Source organism: Nicotiana sylvestris, chromosome 3 (assembly GCF_000393655.2).
Source record: "Nicotiana sylvestris chromosome 3, ASM39365v2, whole genome shotgun sequence".
NCBI classification, from domain to species: Eukaryota; Viridiplantae; Streptophyta; class Magnoliopsida; order Solanales; family Solanaceae; genus Nicotiana; species Nicotiana sylvestris.
In genome coordinates this window covers 212,654,875-212,681,594 of record NC_091059.1, presented here as the reverse complement: position 1 = coordinate 212,681,594, position 26,720 = coordinate 212,654,875, and the positions used below count along the sequence as shown (strand labels likewise).

General features: G+C 30.3%; 3 protein-coding genes across 3 annotated transcripts; all 3 read left to right on the top strand.

Annotated features, from left to right (window-relative positions):
- The first annotated feature begins 848 nt into the window (after positions 1–848).
- Positions 849–3,575, top strand: LOC138888646 (uncharacterized). The gene is made up of 7 exons (XM_070170547.1): positions 849–1,173; positions 1,360–1,634; positions 1,688–1,949; positions 2,123–2,203; positions 2,284–2,597; positions 2,717–3,280; positions 3,387–3,575. The coding sequence occupies exons 1-7, from the start codon at positions 849–851 to the stop codon at positions 3,573–3,575; spliced, it is 2,010 nt and encodes a 669-aa protein (XP_070026648.1).
- A 10,998-nt stretch (positions 3,576–14,573) lies between these two features.
- On the top strand, positions 14,574–14,987 carry LOC104211544 (uncharacterized). The gene has a single exon (XM_009760615.2). The coding sequence runs from the start codon at positions 14,574–14,576 to the stop codon at positions 14,985–14,987; it is 414 nt and encodes a 137-aa protein (XP_009758917.2).
- Positions 14,988–15,124: 137 nt separating this feature from the next.
- Positions 15,125–15,568, top strand: LOC104211545 (uncharacterized). Its single transcript, XM_009760616.2, has one exon. It carries the CDS (start codon positions 15,125–15,127, stop codon positions 15,566–15,568), a length of 444 nt encoding a protein of 147 aa, XP_009758918.2.
- Positions 15,569–26,720: the final 11,152 nt, after the last annotated feature.

The window sequence follows — 26,720 nt, the reverse complement described above, 5'->3', positions numbered from 1 at the left end:
TCGTTACAAATATGCTGACGAGGAGAGAGAGGGAATGCGTGGGGTGAATTTGAGCTCACTCGCTTGAGATTTGGCGAGTTGAACGCGGCTGAGATGAAGAAGAAGATGAACAGTGCGCGTTTGAATTAGGGATTTAGGATTTTGGATCTCTATATGGATTGGTATATGTATTGGTGGGGATGGGTTGGGTTTAGAGGGCAGCCAGGTGGGTTTGGGGAATTTGGGTTGGGTGTGGGGAACTAAAATTAAGAAGGCCCAAAAGACCTCTTCTACACTTCCTTTTCTTTTCTTCTTTTCAAATTATTATTTTTTTTAATTTCCAACTCTTTTTAATTCCTCTTTTTTTCAAAATTAAAAAATAAAATCCTAAGTTAAATCACAAAATCAAATTAACCTAAAAAAACTAATTAATTCTAAATAATAATTAACACAAGTAATTAGAAACCGAATTAAAGGAAAAACTACCCAAAACAAAATACTAAAATTAAAATGCAAAACAAAATATTTTTTGTGATTTTTCCATTTTTTATTTTATAAAACAACTAATTTGCTAATTAATCACCAAATATAGAATTGAATCCTAAATGCAAATGTAACATATTTTTGTATTTTTTATTGATTAAACAAAATAAACATGCACAGACAAATGCAAACACTTGATAGAAAATGCCACAAAAATCCTCAAAATTGCAAATAATGGGAAAATATTTTGTTTTGAATTTGTGGGAGTAATTCATATAGGGCAAAAATTACGTGCTCACAATAACGAACCAAGAGGAAGAGGTGGAAGACTCACATATCAACAAGTTGTGGTTACACCACAGGAACAAAACCTCTCCAACTGAATTATGATGTTTAAGTCCTTATACTGGAATATTAGAAGCATCAGCTCTAGTGGTGCTTTTGATAGACTTAAGCAAATTATCTGGCTCCAAAATCTTCCTTTCATTGCTATTAGTGAACCTTTTCACAAAGAAGATTATCTTGATAGATTAAGAACTATGATGGGCTATGATAATGCTCATGCCAATATCAATAGTCAAATATGGATCATCTGGAATAATGATCTGAACTATAATGTGGTGGAGGAATTTGATCAATATGTTACTTGTATCATTGAGTGGATGGGAACAAACATCGTTGTCACTTCAGTTTATGCAAAGTGTGATGCAGGTTTGAGAGGACATCTATGGAATAACCTAAGGGATATCTCTTAGAATTATAAGCTACCTTGGTACATTGCAGGTGACTTCAATTGTATTATTTATCTAAGTGAAAAATAAGGTGGTAACTTTCACGGAATGGCTAAAAGCATGCCTATAATACAGTTCATCATGGATTGTGATCTTATTGACCCAGGCTTCTCAGGCTCACAATTTACCTGGTGCAATGGGTGGTCTCCTAATAGAAGAGTCTGGAAAAGGCTTGATAGGGTGCTGGTTAACCAATATTGGATGAACAATTATGACTCTACTAATGTCAATCATTTGATTAGAACAAGATCCGACCACTCATCCCTCCTCACCATTGCTAAGAACACTTCCCAGCACACTACCAAATACTTCAAATTCTTAGATTTCTGGACTAACAAAAATGGCTTTAAAGGGGCGGTAAAACAAGCTTGGGATATAGAGGTTCATGGCTCCCCTATGTGGAAATTCCATCTGAAACTAAAAAATATGTGCAGATGCTTATCCCATTGGTCCAAGACCTCTTTGGTAATATTTTTGATAATGTCAAGGATCCGGAGAAGAAGATGGATAATCTGGAATACATGATCATTACAAACAACACTGATATCAACAAATTTGAGCTTAACCGTATAAATGTTCTCCTTATCAAAGCCTATAAAAGTGAAGAGTATATATGGAAGCAAAAATCTGGGATCAAATGGTTTGTGGAGGGGGAAGTGAACTCTAAATTCTTCCACTCCATGGTAGAAAAAAGAGGTTATCTCTCAAAAAGATCAGGCTAAGTGATGACAGCTGGATTGAAGGAGATGAGCATATTGCAAATGAAGCTATATCCTTTTTTTAGAACCAATTTACTAGAGAACATACGGATTCCATTTTTTCTATCCTTAATTGTATTCCTAAAGTAATCAATGACATGGACAATGCAGGTCTTACAGCCATTCCTACTATGGAGGAATTTAAAGTTGTTGTATTCTCCACGAGTCCATCCAGTGCCCTTGGACCAGATGGTCTTCTAGGAAATTTTATCATTCTTGTTGGGATATTATTAAGGATGATATATTACTAATGGTCACTGATTTCTTTGCAGGTAACCAAATTCCAAAGGCCATGACCCACACCTGCCTAATCCTCATCCCTAAAGTGGATAATCCTCTATCTTTCAATGAACTAAGGCCTATTAGCCTTGACAATTTCTCCTGCAAAATCATCTCGAGTCTAGTGAACCAAAGACTAAGCCCCTTCATGAACAAAATTATTTCTCCTTATCAAATAGGTTTTATCAAAAGAAGATCCATCACTGAAAGTATTATGATGACTCAGGATATGGTCCATAATAATACAAAACCTTCCACCCATGGGAATGTGGTTTTAAAAGTGGACATGGCTAAAGCATATGGCAGAGTCTCATGGGAATACCTTTCCAATATTATGAGGCATTTTGGCTTTAATGAAAATTGGATTGATATTATTTGGAGACTTATGTCTAATGTTTGGTACTCTGTAAATATCAATGGGAGTAGCATGAGTTTTTCAATTCTTCTAGGGGTTTAAGACAAGGGGATCCTTTATCTCCCTCTCTTTTTCTTATTAGGGCTGAACTTTATTCAAGATTAATGGATTCCTTAAATAATCATGATTTTATCCCATTCTCGATAGATAGTCATGGTCTTATTATATCTCATTTATGTTATGCTGATGACACAATTTTGTTTTTCTCAACTGAACCTGAATCCTTGAAGATCATGATGGAAAAGATGGAGACTTATGAGAAGATCTCAGGACAATTAGTAAATAAAGCCAAATCTAGTTTCTATGTCAACTTCCAAGATGATGATACAAGAATAAACCAAATCAAGCAGATTACTGGATACAATCATTATCACTTTCCAATGCAATATCTTGGATGTCCTATCTACATAGGAAGGAAAAAAGTTATTTATTTTAACAACATGGTGGCTAACATAGCCAAAAGACTCCAAGGATGGCAAGGTAAATTTCTAACCTATGGTGGCAAAGATGTTCCTATTAAATCTGTTTTGGAGGCTATCGCACTCCATACTCTATCAGTGGTAAATCCTCCCAAGGTAACTTTCTACCAGATTGAAAAGATCATCTCTAATTTCTTTTGGGGTATGGATGGTAACAAAAATAAGAAGCACTGGATTGCTTAGAAAGACGTGTGTTTCCCAGTCGACGAAGGGGGAGATGGCTTCAGATCTCTTAAAGATACATATGATGCCTTCTCTTCTAAGATATGGTAAAAATTCAGAACTCAAAAATCTCTTTTCAAAGATTTTCTCGAAGCTAAGTATTGTTAAAGGTTCCATCATGTTGCAAGAAGGAAAGCTCAATGTCAATCTCATACTTGGAGAAGAATGATGGACATCAAAGAAAAGGTGGAACCCTACATCTCATGGAGTCTTGGAAGAGGGAAAATATCTTTCTGGTGGGATTCTTGGACTGACCTTGGGCCTCTATCTCACCTGGCTCATAATAGCAAGCCTCCCAAAAGAACTATGGTAAGGAATTTCTATCTTCAGGATACTTGGAATCAGAGTAAATTGGTGAGAATCCTTCCTTTGCACATGGTCAATTATATCAATGACATCACCTTCAATATTGATAAAGAAAACAGACTTATATGGACCCCGGATCGTTCAGGGGATTTTTCTTGCAAATTTGCATGGCACATTCTGAGAACAAAGAAAGGAACTACTCTTACAGGTATGACTATTTGGCATAAAAAGTTTCCTTTTAAAATCTCCTTTTTTATAATGAGAGTGCTAGTGGATAAGGTAGCAACTGATGTTGCTATTAAAAGATTTAGGGTGAATATTGCCTCTATATGTAACTGCTGCCCCAATGACCATTATGAGGAATCCACTAACCATCTGCTCAGTGATAGTCATATTGTCATATTGCTAATCTAGTCTGGTCCTTTTTATGTAACTCATGTGGTATCAGATTGGTCCAAGACCAGGTAAGACATATAGTTATGAGGTGGTAGTTGACTAAGCCCAAAAAATGAAGTCCATAAGACAATTCTATAATGTCTACCCTCAATCATTTACTGGCAAATTTGGAAGAACAGATGCTCTGCTAGGTTTAATGAAAAGCGCATGTCCCATCATTTCATCATCCAACAAGTGATCAAAATAATAAATATGCTTATCCATACAAGGTTCCCAGATCTGCAGCTCCATAACCTATGGCAGGACACTTACAGAAGAATTGAGAAGGTCTCCCCTGCTATTCATTATCAGATTGTTTATTGGAAAAAACCTCCAATGGGTTGGGTTAATTGATGGTTGCAACAAAGTTAATCCAGGGTCGGCAGGTGGTAGTGGTTTTATCAGAGATCACCATGGCGTGTTAATTGGTGCTTTTGCAGAATTCTATGGTGATTGTAGTTGTAATATTGCAGAAGCTAAAGCCATGATGCGAGGCATCAAAATGTGTATTTCAAAGGGCTTTACAAATGTTATAGTTGAATCTGACTCGATGATTATCCTTAACTTGATCAAACGGATCAGGAAACCTCCCTGGAGATTCAATGATACTATTGAGCAAATTCAAAATATGACCAAAGATGCTGACTTTCTCTTTTGTCACACCTTGAAAGAAGGAAACAACTCTGTTGACATGCTTGCTAACCTGGGCGAAGAATCCAAAACTGTTTCTATCTTCAATGAGGTTGTATCATTACCATTGAATGTTAGAGCCTCAATGAAGTTAGAAGTTGACGGGGTCCCTAACTTCAGATTCATACAGAAGAAAAACAAGTTCGTTATCAATGACAACACTTAGCAATAAGCTTCTCTCTCTCACCTTTATGTACATAGCGTCCTTGAGTGTTGCTACAAATTACCCTAGGATGCACAACTTTCTTCTCATCCAAGCAAAATATTTTTGTTCAATTGTGTATCATAGGAAGAGTGTTGTCATCTATCATACTGTCTTGGAGGCCAAGGCCTATGTTCTCCTTCGTGTAATTATCTACAATATATTTAAAACAGGAAACCCTTTAATGAAAAGTCAGATTATTATTTTACCCTTCACTTAATAAATTACTACAAAATTGCCCTTTTCTTAGAAATTCGCATTTTACAAAAAAACAAAAACGCTCAGATTAACTTCACGACTGAATTGAAGAGATGCTTGGAGACAGACACCTTCTCTTACAAAACTCAAGAGACGCCTGTCGACAGACACCTTCTCTTACACAGATTAACGATCATATTCCCAACAGTTGCATCCCTTGATTTGTTGTCTTCAAAAGCACAACCTTATGGCAATTTCCTCACAGTTTTTTCCCTTCTCTACTAAAGCAACAGGTATACAATCTGATTTCTCCTCCACCAAATCCTTATGTTTTGAATGAGTATTCTCCTATTTATCACTTTTTCACAATCTCCTTGCTTCACAGATCTTTTCCGGCATTGCAATTTGATCCATATATTTCCGCCCATAAATCGTCGCCGAAATATCTCGCTCGCTAATTCAAGTTTAAAGTCCCTTTGTTTTATTTACCCCATTATTTTATTATAATTGTACCTTTACGTTTTTCACAGTCTTTGTTTACAACAATTACGTTCTGCTTTCTTCTATGACATAATTCTAATCTGAAGATGTGTTCTAATTTTCATCCCTCCATTCATTGCTTACTTTAATTTGTGTTTTTAACTTTTCTATATGTTCTATGTTTGTCCATTGCCTTTACTGATGTTGTTTCATAATTCCTTCTTTAGTTTCTGATTTAAATGGTTACCATCATACCACCCAATCAAAGGAACTTATTTTATGGTCTGTTCATGGAGAAAAAGGGGTTACAGTTCCTTAACATTGATTGCCGCGGGACGGATAGCGAATTATTGGAAGAATTATTCCCGGATGAAGGAGCCGCCGAAGAGATTCGCCAGATTTTGACAAGAAAAAACCTAGGAAAAATCATCTCCTATCTTATTGATCAACATGTAAAAGATGAAAAATTCCGGCAGAATCCATACATTTGTGAACAATCTATTGACCACTTTTATTTTTTACTCTGCGAGGGCTAGGTGAACCAAAGTCTTCACAAGTCCCCGTTTTCCTCTCAAACCGAAACGATATCAAAAAAAGATTCAAAAAAGGAAAAGAAACTTATGAACAGTCAATGTTAATAGGTTAGGCTGCCTATAGTTGGGAAAAAAAACCACTAGAGCCTCCTACCATTACTATGCGTATTTCTATGTCTATCAGATGCCAGTTCCAATCCCATTAAGTTGTCTTCCAGCTGTTAGCCCATTAGTATTTCTCTCAGTTGTCCCTGTAATGTTGGTTGCAATATATGTAGAATACATATATCTTGTAGATACTAACTTACAATTTCCTCTAGAGTTTTATCTTACTATATATTTGCCCTTATATATGATGTAATAGTCTTTCTCTTTCTGCTATGGATAATGTATTCGCACCCATGTAATATAGTAATTTTTTAGCGTTGATTTGCTTCATCATCCAATTGCTTGCAGCTATTTCCCTTATAATGAACTTAACAGCAAAATTATATATATTACATCATCGATTTGAGTTATGTTATTTATATTGGAAACTATTACACAACCATTAAGCTATGCTTCTGATATTTAAATTTTCTCATGTACCTGCTTCATAGCAAATGTCAAAGTATATTTAGTTTTTACTATCCATTATCCTGATATCCATAGATAACTAAAGAACCGTTTTGAATTTTTCTATGCTTCAGTTTCCATGTTGTCTTAGATTTTCTTTAAAAGTTGGCAATAATATAGTAATATGGTAATTATTCATGATAGTTCTACACCTTAATTATGATGCAAATTCAAAGACTATGTGTAGTCCTTATTTTTCCACAAACTCTAATAAGGTAATGCTGAACATGAGAGTCTGTACTACTAGAAAATAAAATCTTTGATCACATAATATCATACAAAATTGTCATCCAACTGTTTGTTAAGAATGTTGACCATTCAAAAAAAAAACCACCACGCCTTCGAATTATATCATATAAACAAGACAAAACAATTGCTTTTTCTCAAAACAAATAAATTTATAGTTGAGATTACTTGTAGTGAAGCAAAAAAAAGGTTCCTTCATGCACATAGCTTGTGCATTAGCCACATTATAAACTGGGGAAGCTAATGGACTTTCTGTACACTCATGGATTTCTCACACTTTATGTTATAATTCAATTTCAATCAAACATTTCCTGAATGCTCGTGCTATTAATATTTTGCTAAGAACAAGATTTAGGAACATATATCGTAGACTCCCGCTATTCTACTTTGAGTACATATTTTCCTAAACATAAAATTAATTACTAGCTACAAAACTAATTACTTTACTACTCTTCTAACAGGTTCCCAAGACTACTCGCTCAAACAATTAGTGGTAATACTTTACTTCTTTACTTTTAAAAAATAATTATTACTTCAGTTTGTAGTTATTAAAGTTATTCCAATCTTTATACTGCATTAACAAACGCTACTGCCAGCATTATTTGTCTGCCATTACGAATGCTATAATCTACTGTCTATTGGAAATGATACAATAAATCATAATAGAAACATCAAGATCGTTACTATTATATTATTTTACCTTCGTCCATCTATCCGTCTAACCATCACAGGCTCAGTTCAAATGGCGATTGAAGTAGAATTATCGAAACAATGCTTACCTATTAGCAAGATACCAAAATACTCCTCCGATTGGGTTATAAAAGTCTTTGTTGTTCGAAGGAGTAAAGTAGTTCCATACAAAAACCAAAGGAACGAAGGTGTTTTCAAAACTCTTATATTAGTTGATGAAAAGGTAATACTTTTTACATTTATAATGTATACTTTACTAATTTATATTGTCTTTCTTAATAGCATAAAATGTTTGTTACACATTTAATAGGGGACAAAGATCCAAGCAACACTTTTTAATAAGCATGTAGAGAAATAGAAAGACTTCTTTGAACCAAACAAGAGTTACTTCATTATAAATGGTCGCCTAGATCGTGTCAATCCAAACTACTCCTCGGTTCATAAAGAAGTTGAAATAGCTTTTACTGACAACACTATCATCAAGGAATCTGAAACAGACATTTCCACCCAACAATTCTCAAATGGTTTTTTGTTCTTGGAAGAGGCGGAAAAGTTAACTGACGGCACTATCTTTGGTAACTGTTTATAGGAATAAACAAATCATTTTCGTACATAAATTCTATATACTTATAACTACTTCTCTAATGACTTAGTTTGCAGATGTAGTTGCCATTTTTGTTACAGTGAAACCACTTATTGGAGAAGGTCGTAGCAGGAGAAAAGAGATAATAGTTACAAATGAAAGGTCAGTTAAACTTACACATGTTTCAATGAAAACCAAAATTTTTACGTATTATATAGGTTAGGTAATACAACTAATATAATTTGTAATTTAAAACACATGTGTGATCTTACATCTATCACTTTATGGGGAGATTTTGCTGAAAATGATGGTGAACTTCTTGAAAAGATGAAATACGATAAACCAATCCTTGGCTTTTGCAATGTTAGAGTCTCAATTTACAAAGGTATATACACTAACAATTGTTTGTATTATAGTATTCACACTTTAGCCTGTACTTATATTATTCACACTTTATGGACTGAAACTATTCTAAATAATTTCAACTTCTTTAATTAGGAAATTTTGGAATATCAACTATTCCTGTCAGCAGTGTGCTAATCAATCCAAAAATCCAAAAGGCAACAAAACTTCGAAATTGGTACTTATGATAATTCTATTGCATTAGTAGTCATGGATATATTGCTTGTATTATCAACTCTTGAACCTCGTTATCATGATTAAGATGATGGGACCCTTAAATTTATAACCTCTACTACATAATTTTATACTACTGACTGCTTCTATTTTTAAAATAAATTTTGCTATAAAAAAATTACACAATACAATACCAAATAATAAGCATGCTCCTCTCTTAAGTTTATTTCAAATAGTATGAGGTAAGCCTCTCTTTTTTAATTGAATGACAAAAACATGTGCTGCAAATAGGGCCAAATATTTCTCAGTTACAAGGTTTTGGTTGTAAGTTTCCTTTAACAAATCTACAATCGTCACGTCTACATCTTTATTCGTTGTTCTAATTATTGTTTCATCAATTTTTTGATGTGTTAAATTTTTTATCATATAAATATATTATACATTTCAATAATACTTACTAAAATACAGGCGTGATTCTATGAAGACAGAAAATAAAGATACTGCATTAATACCAACTAAGGCAATGAAAAGTGCCAAAGAAGTGAAGTTACTTGATATTATGGATGGCGTACTTGCAGATGCACATGTAACTTCCTACAAACCTGTTTTCGATATACATGTTTTATAATTCTTATATAATATAATCTAATCTATTTCTTATTGTTTATGTCCAGGAAATATATTACAAGTTAAAAGCAAAAATTACAGACATTATAAATAAAGATGAGCCATGGCATTCTTCATGCAAAAAATGTTTCAAGAGAGTTGATGTTATAAAAGATACTGCAACTTGTGGCAGCTGCAACATAGAAAATGTTGATTATGAAAGCAGGTGAGATTGAACAACTCTTTTAATTATTTCATTTAAATGAACCGGTTATGATTTTTGTAAACAATCGACAATATTTTAGATATTGTTTAAGAATTGAAGCTTGTGCTGGAGAACGACGTGTTCGTGTTATACTTTTTGACGCTGCAGAATATTTATTTGGTTGTGATGCCAAGGAGTATATTCAATCAATCTCTACGAAGGTCTGAATATTCTTTATTATAAATTTAAATGTACTAATACTTTGAAAGTATTTCAATAAGAAAATACGTTTCATAAATTTTAATTCAATACATAAGTTAATTTTAGTTGTATTCTTGTTCTTTAACTGTGCAGAAGGAAGAACCTAATTACTACCGTAAGTTGGTGCTGAGTAAAGATAAAAAATTTATTTTTTTTGTCAAGATTGATAAGAAAAATGAAAATTCAGGAAGGAGTTTAATAGCTCAAGAAATACATGAATTTTAAGACGCTGACACAATCAAAGTTCTGGAAGAGAAGATAAACCAGCAAAGATACGAAAGAAGAGGTCGAAAAGAAACAATGAAGATCAACGTCCTATTTCTAATAAAGAGTCAAAGTAGAAAAAAATTAGTGCTCTTTCTTTATGACCAAATAAACTATGAAATATTATTATTTGTCAAGTTGTATTTGTAGAAGTATTATTGTATTCTGTAAACTTAATTATTCTTATATCATTATGTAAAGACAAATTGTGCTGGCAGAGCATTAAATGAAATTTTCATTCTTCACTAAATTATTTTCAACCATAATTCTTCTAATACTTTAATTGTATCCATTTTACAGATTATTTAATCTATTTTTACATAGAGGCAATTATTCAATCGGAAGAGGCGTTACGCCCCAACCTATCATAGATATATATTTAGCTAAATAATTTATTTTTATTGTAAATTTAAATATCAACTGAAATCGTTTATGAAACAAAATATCATTTTACTTAAGGAAGAAGCCTGTTGAGGTACGGACATTAAAAATTATTACTCTATATTATATTGACTACTGTTAATTTATCTTATTCAATCACGTTATTAATTGATCTATGTAGGATAACATAAAATTATACAAAATATCTGAGAAATAAAAAATAAAATTATGTCTCATGCAGGCAAATTAAGCATGGCAACTCGGACAAACCTCAACCCAAAATAACAGGTAAACTTCACCAAGTTCTTTCAATTGATATTAATATAATCTTTTCTCAATTACTAATATCATAACATAAAAAATTTAACAAGAAATAAATGAAAATCAATTGCAATATCTAACGTAACTGATAAAGATGGAAATAATGCTACAAACAAGATGGGTCATTCAGGTGACGCAATTTATACCTTAGAAAATAAATTAACTCACCATATTATGATCAACTATCCCTAAATTAAAAGAAATAAAATATATACGTTATTTAATCTTCATATTTTAATTTGTGTACATATTATATTAATTGTCACAAACTATTAATATTTGTTTTTGCATAATAGAAAATTCATCATTAAAAAAAGCATTGCGAAGGGTGCAAAAATATGTTGCATCCACTCAGCCTATTAGCGATGCACCCTTTGAAGATACACGGCCGAAGAGGCAAAGTAGAAACTGGTCACTTATTGCTTTATCAGAAGAAAACCAAAATGGAGGTATATTTACTGCACTAACTTAGATTGATTTTCTTTATTTTCATTACATTTCAAATTTCAAATAATATTACAATATAATATTTTTCACTGCTTCATTTAGACGGAACTCCTTGCAACCTATCATCTTTAAATACTCATAAGTTGGAAAAAATCCTAGAATGTACATTTTGTCATGCCAGGAGGTTTCAATATGAGCCTCCAATATTTTGTTGCGGAAGTGGATATATCAAGCTGGCAATCCATGACGTTCCGTCGGAGTTATATGAATTATTTGTAGCTACGTCTGAAGAAGCCAAATTATTCCGAAAAAATATCCGAGCATATAATAGCATATTTTCTTTTACATCTTATGGAGTTATGCTCGATAAAGAAATAACATCTTCAAGGAAAGGAGTTTATACTTTTAAGGCGCAAGGACAAATATATCATCATCTTCCGTCATTAGTCCCACATGATGATAATCCATGCTATTTTCAGTTGTACTTCTATGATACAGATAATGAATTGTGCAATAGAAAACTTCAGGAAGCAAACTTATCGGAGGAAATCGTGGCAAAAATCAGGAAAATAATGGATGAAAATCCATATGCACAATTCTTTTTCCAGCTAAAAGACCAACCGACATTTCAAAATTTACAAGTTCGAATAGCAGCGAATGCTTCTTTAGATCAACAGGTGTACAACAAACCGACAGTAGATCAAGTTGTAGCAATTTGGATAGACGAAAACAATCCTAATATCCTATTTGAAAGAGATATTTTGGTTCATGAACATTCAGGCAACAAACATCGAGTTAGACAGTACTATGGTTGTTATGACCCACTGCAATATCCTTTACTTTTTCCAAAAGGTGAAAGAGGTTGGCATCAAGGAATAAGGAAGTGTCGCAATCCTAATAGTTGCAGTACCACAAATGAAAGTGCCAGTTCCAACACAAATGCACAAACATTTGTATCTGCAACTGAGGTGTTTGCCAATGAAGAACAAGGTAATATTTATGAATTACGCAAATACATTTTTAAGAGTTTAAAATTATTATTAATTATCACTTTAAAAATCATACTTATAGGTGTCCCTCGTGAAACTAAAGGATATGTGTCTTGTAGAGAGTATTATTGCTATAACCTACAAATTCTCAAAGAAGATAATTGCATAATACTACTATGTGGTAGATTATTGCAACAATTTGTGGTTGATATGTATATAAAATTAGAAACGACAAGACTGGAATATTTTAGATTTGAACAATTAAATTTCAGAAGGGAGATATATCAAGGTATCATGGATAGTGTCATGGCAGGAGAATGTAGAGGAGAAAAAGTTGGTCAAAGGGTATTACTTCCAGCATCATTCATTGGGGGTCCTAGGGATATGCGGCAACGCTACATGGATGCTATGGCTCTGGTTCAATATTTCGGAAGACCAGATCTATTTATTACGATGACATGTAACACTGAATGGGTGGGGATTCAAGAAGAGTTGTGTGAAGGTCAACTCCCTCAAGATAGACCAGACTTAATGACTAAAGTTTTTAGAGCAAAGTTGCAAGACCTTAAAGACCAAATTTTCAACAAAGAAATATTTGGCCCTATTGCAGCACATGTTTTTGTCATTGAATTCCAAAAGAGAGGCTTACCTCATATACACCTTTTGGTCATACTTAAAGAAGGTCACAAGATAATAACACCAGATCAGTATGATAGATTTATTTCTACAGAATTGCCTGACAAGGACAAACAGCTGCACCTGAATGAATTATTTATAAGGCATATTATGCATGGACCTTGCAATGAAAATCGGCGCACAAGCCCATGCATGAAGGATGATCAATGTAAATTCCATTATCCACGATCATTCAGTAACAAATCAATACAAATAAAAGATGGATATCCTATTTATAGGAAAAGAAATGATGGAAAACAGTAAATGTTCGTGGAATGAATATGAATAACCAATGGGTTGTGCCTTATAATCCATATTTGTTGATGAGATATAATTGCCATATCAATGTAGAAGTTTGCTCAGGAGTAAAAGCAATAAAATATCTCTGCAAATATATATATATATAAAGGGCATGATCGGTGTGCAGTTTATATTGAGTCGGATGATGGCAAAAAAATAGTTGATGAAATTAGAAATTTCCAAGATGCACGATGGGTCTCTCCTCCAGAAGCAATATGGAGAATTTATAAGTTTAATCTAAGTGAAATGCAACCTCCGGTTATTAACCTTCAACTACATCTACCCGACAATCAAGCAGGTACTAAAATTAATTCTCTTATAGCAATATTTAATGCAATTTTTTTACCTGCAACTACATCAATATTTATGTTCTACTATTGTAACCATACTTTAGTGTACTATTGGAAGAAGCAAAATCTCAGAAATGTGATGGCCTCAGACACTGTAAAGCATACTATGCTCACCGAGTATTTCAGGATGTGCTCAATAGATGATGACGCACAAAATTATCTTTATAGAGAATTTCCAGAGCATTATGTTTGGAATCCGCAGCCCAAAATTTGGACAAAAAGAAAAACACGATCTGTGATTGGTCGGATTGCTATTGGTAAGACAACTATTACTTAAATTCAAATAATTGTTCGCTTCTTAAATTATGCATATTAACATTTATAAATAAATAATATAGCTAATCCCCGAGAAGGTGAAAGATATTACGAGAGATTATTACTGAATCATGTTAGAGGTCCATTTTCATTTGAAGATTTGCTAACTGTTAATGGAAAAAAATGTGAAACATTCAAAGAAGCTGCCAAACAAAGAGGATTATTAGAATCAGATAATAGCATTTCTGAATGTTTACACGAGGCTGTCATCTTCAAAATGCCATCAGCTCTTTGAAGTTTATTTGCAACAATTTTAGTTCATTGCAATCCAACGGATATTAGAAATCTATGGGAAACATACTACAATGATATGTTAGAAGACTTTCGAAGGATGCATGGAAATTCACCTGCTACTCAATTCCAATGTACACTAAAAAGTGTTAATTATTATCTGGAGAGTATGGGTAAAAGTGTTGAAAAATATGATTTACCAAGAATCAACCAACAGTCATGCCAAAAAATCACTTTGGAATGTAGAGAAATAATTGAAGAAACGTCTATGAAGGTACCTGTGGAAGATTATGAAGCACAATCAAAGTTGAATCATGAACAAGCACAAGCTTTCAAGACCATATTACATCGTGTAGACTCTGGAACAACAAGATTATTTTTTGTATATGGACCTGGGGCAATTGGAAAAACATTCTTATATCGTGCATTACTAGCAAATGTTAGATCAAGAGGTATGATAGCTTTGGCAACTGCAACCACTAGTGTAGCAGCTGCAATATTACCAGGAGATCGTATAGCTCACTCTAAATTTGACATACCTCTTCAAATAAATGATACAACTATGACAAAAATGCCAAAACAAAGTGGTGCTGCTAAGTTAATAAGACAAGCAAAATTAATAATATGGGATGAAGCACCCATGGCAAAGCGTCAAACAATTGAAACAGTTGACAGGATATAATGGATGTCAATGTACCTTTTGGTGGAAAAGTAATGGTCTTCTGAGGCGATTTTCGACAAGTATTGCCAGTTGTTCCAAAATCTACAAGAGCAGAGACGGTTAACGCAAGTTTAGTGAAATCCTATTTATGGCCTTTAATGGAAAAAATACATTTTACAACTAATATAAGAGCAAGAGAAGATCCAAATTTCAGTGATTTCTTACTACGTGTTGATAATGGGGACGAGCAAACAGTAAAGGATAACTTAATACGCCTTCCAGAACAAATAGTTGTCAAACACAATAGTACTGAAAGACCAGAGGAATGCTTGATAAGAGAAATATTTCCATCACTACATCAAAATTCCAAGTCTGCACAGTTCATAACAGAAAGAGCTATCTTAGCAAGTAGAAATGAATTTGCAGATCAACTAAATGAAATGTTGATAGCCAAGTTTCCAGGTGAAAGCAAGATATTTATTAGTTTTGACTCTGGAGAAGATGATACCAACAACTACTATCAAGAAGAATACCTCAACACTTTAACACCAAATGATCTTCCTCCACATAGGTATATCGTCAAACCTAATATGTCACTATAGTTTCTTTTAAACTATTTCTTTCACTATATATATATATATATATATATATATATATATATATATATAGATAGATAGATAGATAGATAGATAGATAGATAGATAGATAGATAGATAGATATGTGTGTGTGTATATACTTTTTAATTTACAAAAACACAAAAAATTAAACATATCTATATTTACATAAATAGGTTAGTTTTGAAAGAAAATGCACCCATCATGCTACTTAGAAATTTGGACCCTTCAAATGGCTTATGCAATGGTACAAGGATGATATGTAGAGGATTTGACAATAATGTTATACATGCCGAAATTACAACGGGTCAATCTGCTAAGAAACAAGTTTTTATTCCAAGAATCCAACTTAGTCCACCTGAAAATGAAGGATATCCTTTCAAATTCGTGCGGAAAAATTCCCTGTACGCTTATGTTTTGCCATGACAATAAATAAAGCACAAGGACAGACAATACCCAATGTTGGATTATATCTACCACAACATGTTTTCTCACATGGACAACTTTACGTTGCACTTTCAAGAGGAATATCAATGTCAACAACAAGAGTGTTGGTTTATGACAGAACAACCAAAACGGATGGAAGGAACATACACGAGGAATATCGTCTACAAGGAAGTATTAGGTGAGATACACTTAGTTATAAGTTATTAACCTCAAATTCATAAATAAATATTCAAATCACATGTATGTAATTACACTTTGATTGTTTATTTTGTAGGTTCGGATGAATAAACCAATTGAAGACGATCCTCAAAGATCATCACTGAAATTTATATTATATTCTTTCATGTATACTTATACTTGCTTAAACTTTATTTTCATAATTTTAACGTTAGTTTGCAATAACGTGCATTAATGAACTCGATACACACGTGCAACGCACGTGTCGAGAAACTAGTTATTTTTAATATATATATATATATATATATATATATATATATATATTCATGCCTTAACTTCTCCATCATGATGATGGAACTATAAATCTATATATTATATATACTATTTTAAAAGCACGAAGACCCTTAGTGAAATGTCGTTCGCCTTTTTTTACCCTTTAAAAATAGATTTTACATTTGACAAAATCGTAATTTAAGTTATTTTCCTAATATTTTGGACTTCTAATTAACTAAAATTGCAATTAGATCTCTAATTTAATAGCTTTAAGATCTCTATATCATAAATACAGGTCATACAAATTACAATATTTATCGGATAGCCTCAACTTTGAACAACCTACAATACTCCTAGGGTTATAAGACTCAAGATATCCCTTCACTGCGAGGAGATGCCGTCAGATTCAAGGTAAATTATGCCAATTATTCCTTTGAAATCATGCATAAATTTACCCTTGCAAATATCATTATCGTTTTTAAAGAAGTTTCTTCCTAATCAATCTTGTGGATTACACTCTGCATTGACTGTTTATACACAAATAGCCGGACAGATAATCTGTATATATAGATTATACACTATTATACATATTATATACTCTCTCTGTTCCAGTGTATGTGAACCTATTTTCTTTTTGATCCGTTCCAAAAAGAATGATTCCTTTCTAAATTTGGAAACAATTTAGTTTAAACTTACAATTCTATCATTAATGAGAAGCTCTTATAACCACACAAATATTCTGGGCCCCTTTTTGACTTGTTTAGGACCACAAATTTCAAAAGTCTTTATTTTTTCTTAAACTACATGCTCAGTCAAACAGGTTCACATAAATTAGAACGGAGGGAGTATGAATTATCTACATATCTATCTATCTATTTTATATTATATTAGAAGTACGAAGTCACTTAATGAAATAATTTCCTTTTTTTTACCCTTTAAAAATAACTTTATATTAGACAAAATAGTCATTTAATTTTTTTCTAATTTTAAGGACTTTAAATCAACTAAAAGTTTTGTTATTAAAATCGTTTCCTTATTTAAACACTGTATGTAATAAATCCAAGTTTTGACTATCGTGTATCAACTAAAATTTTCCACAAGATCTTGAATTTTCTATGTAATATTTTGCTCCACTTTTGAATCTATATAAGGAACACTTGTCCCTAGGCATCAATATACGTATATGGCTATATGCAATTCAAGAATTCTTTAATCTTTTGTCTTTTTTTCCCTTCACCTAGATAACTGAAAGCATCAGCGAGCATGGAGGATATCAATCGACAACCTTAATTATTGAAACTTTTATTGGGATGAATCTTGCAGTAGGTTAAATTCATCTCAATTTGGCATGTACAAGAACTGCGAACTTAAAAATTTGTAAGTTGTAAAAATTTTCCATGCTTTCTTGCTGCATTTGTTTGTCTAATTTCTTCTTTTCAATAAAGTTCCAAGTTTCAAGCTTCTTGTTATTTAGTAGAAATAAGTTATAGTTTGTAGAGAAAGCCGTTGCTATTCTTTTTGCTGGAAATCTAAAGGTGTGACGATAATAGTTTAGCAAAGGAATCTATATATTATTACAATCAATATGAATTTGAATAAATTTCATTATTTTAGCATATAGTACATGGAGTATTATTGCTATTTAGTTTTTGACTACGTGAATCACCTCTAGGAGAAAGTCAAATGTAAAAATATATATATATTATTCATTGATTTTATCATTATAATTGGATTCAAAAATTCATATAAAACCTAAAATAATGTTAATGTTAGATTGTTGAGTGGGATATCTTGTCTCCTATAATCTATTGTGTTTTTCTAATTCTTCAAACTTACCCAAGATAGAGAAACAGACTAAACCTAAAAATGAAGTTCCCTCGAAAACATCAAATCCTTTTGTACAATATTCACCCAAGAAAAAAAAAAGCATAATGCACTAGCTATATATATCAAGTATTTTATTACTAAGTTGACAGTTTTTCATATATTAAATATATACTGACCGAAAATACAAATGATATGTAGACAAATATTCAATCTTCTAATCTAGAGGGATAATTAGTTATTATTCTTATTTATTGTGTTTTTTTATTGTTTGTTTTACTTCAATGGAGTTGTTAATCAGGTAATGAATATGTATATGAAAAGATATACTTACATCTATAAAGGGATTTTGATCTTTTTATAGTATAAACTAGTAAATTTACCTGCGCTTCGCGCGGTCTTCAAAAGAGATAAAAATATGAATAAATAGTACTGTAATTGTTATAATTCTTATCATAAATAATCAGTCTTTACTAATCAAAAGAAGTAGCCTAAAAGAGATAAAAAGAATTTGTAAACTCATGGTCCTGAGATAATCATGTAGTGAAACTTTTAAAGTCATAGTTAAGATTGACGATTAAAATATATTCTTATTCTCGTATTTTATTTTATGAATAATATTAAATTTTATGAAATAGCAAAATGAGTTTCAACAAATTCTAAATATATATCTCAAGAGCATACAATGAATAATGAGGGAAGTAGTACTTTTTGATCCGTTTTTTCTTTTGTATATACTCCAACATAATATATATATATATATATATATATATATATATATATATATATTTATTAGAATAGAGTTAATTTAGACCAGTCAAAAAATTATAAAAGAAAATAAAAGACTTACTTTGTAGAAATTATTTTAGAAAATAAAAGGAAGGTAGAACCAATTAAGAAATTGAAAAAATCAAAACAATAAAAACATACAATGATAAAATAAAAAGACGAAGAATAAAAATTTAACAAAAACATACATGAGTTTAGCATCTGGTGATATAAGCCAGTGAAATGGGATGTTGTTGCTTTTTCAATGAGCACCTTCTAATGTCTGAGGAGAAAATTAAAAAAACTTTTCCTCGCTTCATATGGAAGGGATGCCTAAATTTTTGCTACTATTAATATGCAAGGCGCAAGAAATCTTTTCAGTTGGCTATGTTCTTTGCACTATCTTTATGAAAAGGAAACTGGAGTACTAAAAAAGGGGATTAATAGAAGGATTAATTAACTTTTAAATGCTATTATTATCTTCATATTTGTAACGTTTCATGTATAGCAACCACTGTGTTTTTTTTATTTTATTTATGGTTCCGTTACTTCTTCAGTCATGACCCTCAATAAAGAGGTGTAAGTTATGGGGCGTGAACTTTTTTAAAAAAAAATCAGATTTATATATATATATAGATATAGATGAATTAGTATACCATCAACTACAAAGACAAAGAAAAACAGGAAAGTTTATATGGAGCAACTTGCTGGCGATATGTTCTTAGTTTATACACAATAGTCTTTCTTTCTTTCTTTTTTTGGTTAAAATCTATTATACACAATATAATGTGTATGTAGGTAGATATAAAACTTTTAATAATTGATACAGATACCGATACGGAAAAATATGGATCTTTAAAGCAGGACGTCAATCGCCAAAAATAATCTCAAATTGTTGATTGACTCTTATTGGATGTACAGTATAATTAATAATTCAGGATAAGTTTTGAGGGGAGGGGAGAGGTTTAGGTACACTGTCTAAATTTAACAACAAATTATAGACTATTTTGTAGTATCAGATAGACTAATTTTATTTTTCTCCCCAAAATTCTGAATTATCACTTCAAGTACAAAATAAACAAGATTTCCTTTTCATTTGATAGTCTGCGGCTTGAATCAAGATAACACTCTAATTAATTGTGAACTAGTATTAGTACCAGCGCGATGCGCGGACACAAATTATGTCGGTTTGTGATTTGGAATATTTGAATTATGTATAAATAACTTTAAAATATAAACCTTCCAGATAAAATTTATTGATAATCATTAGATATTAATTAAAAAGCAAGACATGAAACCATTTCGCAAATCTCATAGTTGATAACCTGTTTTCTTTTTCTATATTTATATAATCCAATAGGTTAATTTTAGTACTTGAATTTCGTTTCGTTATCAATATTGAAAATTACTAACCTGTTTTACACAATTTTTTTTATTCTTTGCTTATAATTATTATATTATTTATTATTTAATATTATTATACTTTCATGTGATTTTTTCGGCTTATTAATTGAGTTAATATTTTGCTTATTATCCTTTTAATAATTATAATATTATTTTTTTATTCTTAAACTTTAATATATTTTACGCTTTTCTCCTCTTACTCAAAACTATTTTACTATTTAAATCTATCAATAATATTTTTGAATATAATTCAATTATTTACTTTATTTTATTTTAAATTAATTTAAAGTATAAATATTCTCACATTATATCTATTTTTTCCTTTATACAGTCTCTTCCCTACTAAAAAATTTTTAATTAATATTTTACCTGTAATAAAAATAATATCATATTTGACTTTAAGTTGTAACTTTGATTAGTATAAAATATTAATATATAAGTTCTTTGATTATTATATTCCAAATCTATTAAGTTTTCTTAAATTTATTTTTTGTATTACATGCAATAAAAAGATTATCTTTTAGTTTCAAGATACAACATTTGACTTTTAATTTTAGTTAATAAAATTACTTATATTAGATATTTATTTTATATTTTTTAAAATTTAATTCTATATATAGTAAGACTTTAATTTTTGGTGCCACTTTATTTAGTATTATATCCATTACTATCCTTTAATATAATATAAATAACCTAGAAAATTTATAATTTTAAAATAAATATCTATTTTATTTTTAAAACATTTCTTGAATTCTTAAGCTATTTAAATTTATCAATAGTATTTTAAATTATTAAATTTCAATTTATTTTAGTTTCTAGACTAATTCTTAGGATAAATATTCTCACGCTATATCTAATTTATTTTACATCTTATTAAGTTCTTATTTTATCTGTTAGACATAAGTTGCATGGTATTATCCACAATATGATCTTTCTTATCATAATAGATAAATAACAACTTTCTCATCTCAAATTTAAATAAGTTTTATCATTTTCTTTATGATGAAAGTTTTGATTAATTTCTCTATATTTATTCCTTAATTTTGTTATTCTATTATTCAATACATAATGTTATTACATTGTTATGTGGCTTTCATTAGCTTGTTTAATTTAGTATCTATTTCTACCACACTCATTTTAGTATTAATCATAAAAGTTAATTTCTTATTTATTTGAGCACATTATATATAATGATAATATTTTCATTATCATTTTATTTCTCTATGTACTATTTCTAAAAATAATAAAATTATGAAATGAAAGAAAACAGATCAAGTGGTTAGTGAATAATTATATTTGGAAAGCTATCAAAATTTATTTACTATAAGAATATGAGTTAATTTTAATTAATTTCTACCATAAATTAAATTTGATCAAATTTAAGTTGTTTTAATCCTATTAAATTTGTCTAAAAATCTATTTAGATTATGTCTTAAAAATGCTAAGTGATATTTTCTGAATATGCCACTTGGCTTAATGTCATGCCTCAGTACCTTCCTTTTAATATAATATATATAGAAGATATAAATATGTAAGTTTTTTCTTATCTTATAAATAATTGTATACTTTATGTAAGATCTTATTTTACTTCTTGAATTTTTTAATTTTTGAAGTCAATAAATCTTTAATATAATAAGTAAATTTTAGTTTTATTTTATATTTTAACTTACTTCAAAGTATAAATAGTCATAGGTTATCTCAATTTACGTTTTTCTATATTTTTTATTTTTTTTCAGTTATAGTTTTTTAATTAATTTTTTACCTCCATATTTCTAGCTAATTTAGAATAAAATCTATGAGTGAATCAATATATATATATATATATATATATATATATTTATTTATATATATATATATAGAGAGAGAGAGAGAGAGAGAGATTAGATTTGTCTAAGATATATTTAGATTATGTATAAAATTCATTAAACTACTTCTCTTAATTATGTTTCCATTTATAATTTCTAATAATTAAAGGTGTCCTATAATTTCCAAATGACTTCATTTTAGCTTGCCACTTTGGCTTAACCACAATGCATAATACTCTCCTTTTAATATAACTAGTATTAGTACCCGCACAATGCGCGAATACAAACCATGTCAAATTATGATTTGTGTTATTTCAATTATATGCAAATAACCTTAAAATTAAACCTTCTATATAAAAATTATAAATAATTATTTTATATTAAGTAAGAAGTAGGACATGGAACAATTTTTCAAATCTCATAGTGGATAATCTGTTTTCTTTTTATATATCCGTAATAACCCAACCCCTTGATTTTGACACTTGTATTATATTTTACGATTAATATTAAAGAATACTAAATATGTAATATTGTGATTTGTCTTATTTGAGCATATTAAATTATATTATTTTAGTAAAATTCTTATTAACCTTTTTTTTTCATCTAAAATTTAAATAAGTCTTATCCTTCTACATTTTAGACAGAATTATTTCTCTTTTTTGTTTCTTGCTTATAGCTTTTGCATTATTTATAGTACTTAATATTGTTATACTATAATATCATCTTTTATTAGCTTATAAATTAACTTAATGTCTTGATTATTATCCCTTTAATAATTATTAATAAATATAAAAAGATTATTCTTGAAATTTAATATATTTTTACACTATTATTCTCTTGCTCGGAGCTCTTTTATGATTTAAATTATTTATTATATTTTGAGTGTTATTAAATAATTTAATTAATTATTTTTTTAATAAATTTAAAATATAAGTATCCTCGCACTATTTCTATTTTTCTCTTTATGCATTCTCTTCCCTACTAAGATATTTTAATTCGCTTTTTACTTAGATATTGTGCCTATACTCAAAATAATATCATATTTTATTTTAAAATATAATTTGAGTTAGTCTAAAAATTAATACATAAGTTCTTTTATAATGTTTCAAATCTATTGAATTTTCTTATAAATATTTTTGTATTACGTGCATTTATTTTATTTTCTGTTTTAGTTTCAAGATACAAATTTGGCTTTTAATTTTCATTAGTGAAATTCTGTACATGAGATATTTATTTAGTATATTTAAATTTTTAATTTAGTCTCAAATTTTAATTTTTCTTTATCTAGCAAGACTTTAATTTTGTGGTCATATCCGTATTTTGAGCGCTCTCGTCGTAACTTTAAGAACTTTCTAATCTCAAGTTCAAATAGTCTTTTCCTTTTATTTTTTATATAGATTTTTTTTGAAATTTAATTGTTTTTACTTTATGCTATAACATTACCTAATATGTAATATTATCACGTTTTCATGTGATTGTTTTATTAACTTTCTACTTTGTTATTTACTCATTGTTATTTACTCATTTAAGTTCTATTTATTTATGATCAAATAACAATGTGTAAATAATATGAATGATAAACTAAATAAAAGTTCATGATTATCTATTAGAATGTCCCATAAATTAAGGGATTTGATTTAAAGAATCTTAAACAAATCCAACTCCTAAATATTAAGAGCTTTTGCTGGAACTCATTTATTATCTTATCTATTTATCTTGTCCTAAAATTGTCAAGTGACTAGTTAATTGCTTGCCACTTGCTTAACCATATTGTATATTGTCCTCCTTTTAATATAATATAAATAGATATAGATTATATTCCAAGTCGAGATTTTGTATATATACTTCGTCACAAAACACTGATTATGGAGTTCAAGTCACGTTCAAAAACAACAAATACGAGGCTATTACATCTATAATATATCTTCTTAAAACTCGCAAGAAATATTTTTTTAATAGACCTTCTCTCCTTGATGAACAAAAAAAAAATTGACCAATTTGGTAAACTATTTAATATTTTCGCAATTATCGTTTTGATCAAGAGTTGATGAGGAACTTATCTGAGAATCGTAAATTGAATTTCGAGAAGAAATTTAACATGGTCAAATATTTTGATTGTCAACCATTACATATAAAACGATTAATAACAAAGCGATATTATATGCTATTACTTAGAATCCGACTTATTTTCTTGAGCCCAAAACTTTTCACCTAAAAGTAATTATTCAAACATAACAAAACAAATAAGTGTAATCAAGATGATTTAGAGAACTATATATTATTTGAATAAAAATAATTCTATTAACTCCTAGATAATAAATAATAAGGATGTGGTAAGTATAAAAAAGGAATTAGAATTTTTAATACTTTCACGATTCAATCAAGTGAAAGCAAAATAGAAAAAGAAAAAAAAAATCTTCAAGTTACGTTCATAACATATATATCTAGATTGACATATTAAAATAAGTTGACATTAATTCTTTTATACCATTTAATTAACCAACTGATATTGGTATAAGTGATGGTTAATTATCAAATTGTTTAGAAACTATTAATAGTTGACAGTATTATTGTCACGTCCTAAACAATCCCTGCGAACCTAATGTTCACACCTTAACCATTAATTCGAAGCATTTAATAAGTTAAACAAAATATTGAAACAATCTGAAAATTAATCGCGAACAAATAACATCACAAAATACAGATTTAAAATTCTTGCCCAATTCCCATACTAGACTATGAAGCATCTAACAAAAGTATAAAAGACTCGAAAGCAGGTGCACTTCTTACTTTTCTTCTCAATTCTTTAATTCTCCTTATTAGAATCATAACGGAGAGTTGCATTCACAATCTCGAATATTGAATAAGTCTTTCTGGAAAAAAAAATCCATTGTTCACTTTATTATTCACCTGGATTTTCAATGTTCAAAAAAATTGACTAACTCCAGCCTTTTTCTTATTACAAGAATAAAGCATTGCTGACATTTTCAAGAAATTTGCTTATTAAGGGTTACAATAGTTTCTAGGTACAAAAAGCACACTATTATATCGAGTGAGATTCAATTTCCCGAGGAGACCAAGGTAGTGAGTCAGAGGCCTTGATTCTGCTAGAGTTTAAGTTGACCTAATAATATTATCCATATTCTTCAAAATGACATAAATAAGATATATTATAGTAAACATCATTATCAAATTATAATTTTTTCTTTATGTACAACAATTACATAATCATACTAGCTATTACAAACAACAAAAATTAAAATATTTACATTTCTATAGATTCACCACCGATTACATGACTTGTTTCTCCTTCTGGGAGTGCAAGGTAATCAGTTACATCCAAATGCATGAAATCTAAATTATCTTCAGAAATAAAATTTGCTTCAACATTTTTCTCTGACTTCTTTAGGGAGGCTTGATAAAGCTCAACCAGGTGCTTTGGCGTACGACAGGTACGTGACCAGTGCCCTTTTTCTCCACATCTATAGCATAAATTTTTTGCATTTGGTGCTTGCACCGCTTTATGCTTTTGTTCCTTCCTTTTCCACTGCTGGTGGTGAGGAGTGTTCTTTGGTGCATTATAATTACCATGATTAGAGTTTCTTTCCCGACCACGACCATGACCACGACTGGGGCCACGACCTTTTCCACGTTTAGCCTGGTGGAAGTTCGTCTCATTCACTTCAGGGAATGGACAAGAACCAGTAGGTCGGCTTTCATGATTTTTCATTAATAGCCCATTATGTTGCTCGGCTATAAGAAGATGTGAGATAAGTTCAGAATACTTTTTAAATCCCATCTCTCGATATTGCTGCTGCAGGAGCATATTCGAGGCATGAAAAGTGGTTGAAAGTTTTCTCCAACATATCATGATTAGTAATATTATCACCACATAACTTCAATTGGGAAATAATTCTGAACATAGCAGAATTATACTCACTGATAGATTTAAAATCTTGTAGCCTTAGATGAGTCTAATCATATCGTGCATGTGGAAGAACGCTCATCTTCAGGTGGTCATATCTATCTTTCAAATTATTCCACAGTATGACTGGATCTTTAACAGTAAGATATTCCATTTTCAGGCCTTCATCAAGGTGATGGCGTAGGAATATCATTGTTTTGGCACGATCTTGTTTTGATGCCTGATTTTTGTCTTTGATGGTGTCTGCCAAACCCACCGCATCAAGATGAATTTCAGCATCAAGCACCCAAGACATGTAGCTTTTGCCCGATATATTCAGGGCTACAAATTCAAGTTTAGAAATATTTGACATTATTTAGGAAAAGAAAGTTCTTACCTCAGATACTTTCAAAATATTTACTCGAGATGACAAAGCCTCGTGCTGATAATGTGTTATAAAATAAAGACTATAAAGTAAAGACAAGTATAAAGAGAAACTGATATATTATTCGAATTCAAACTGATGTATATAATGAA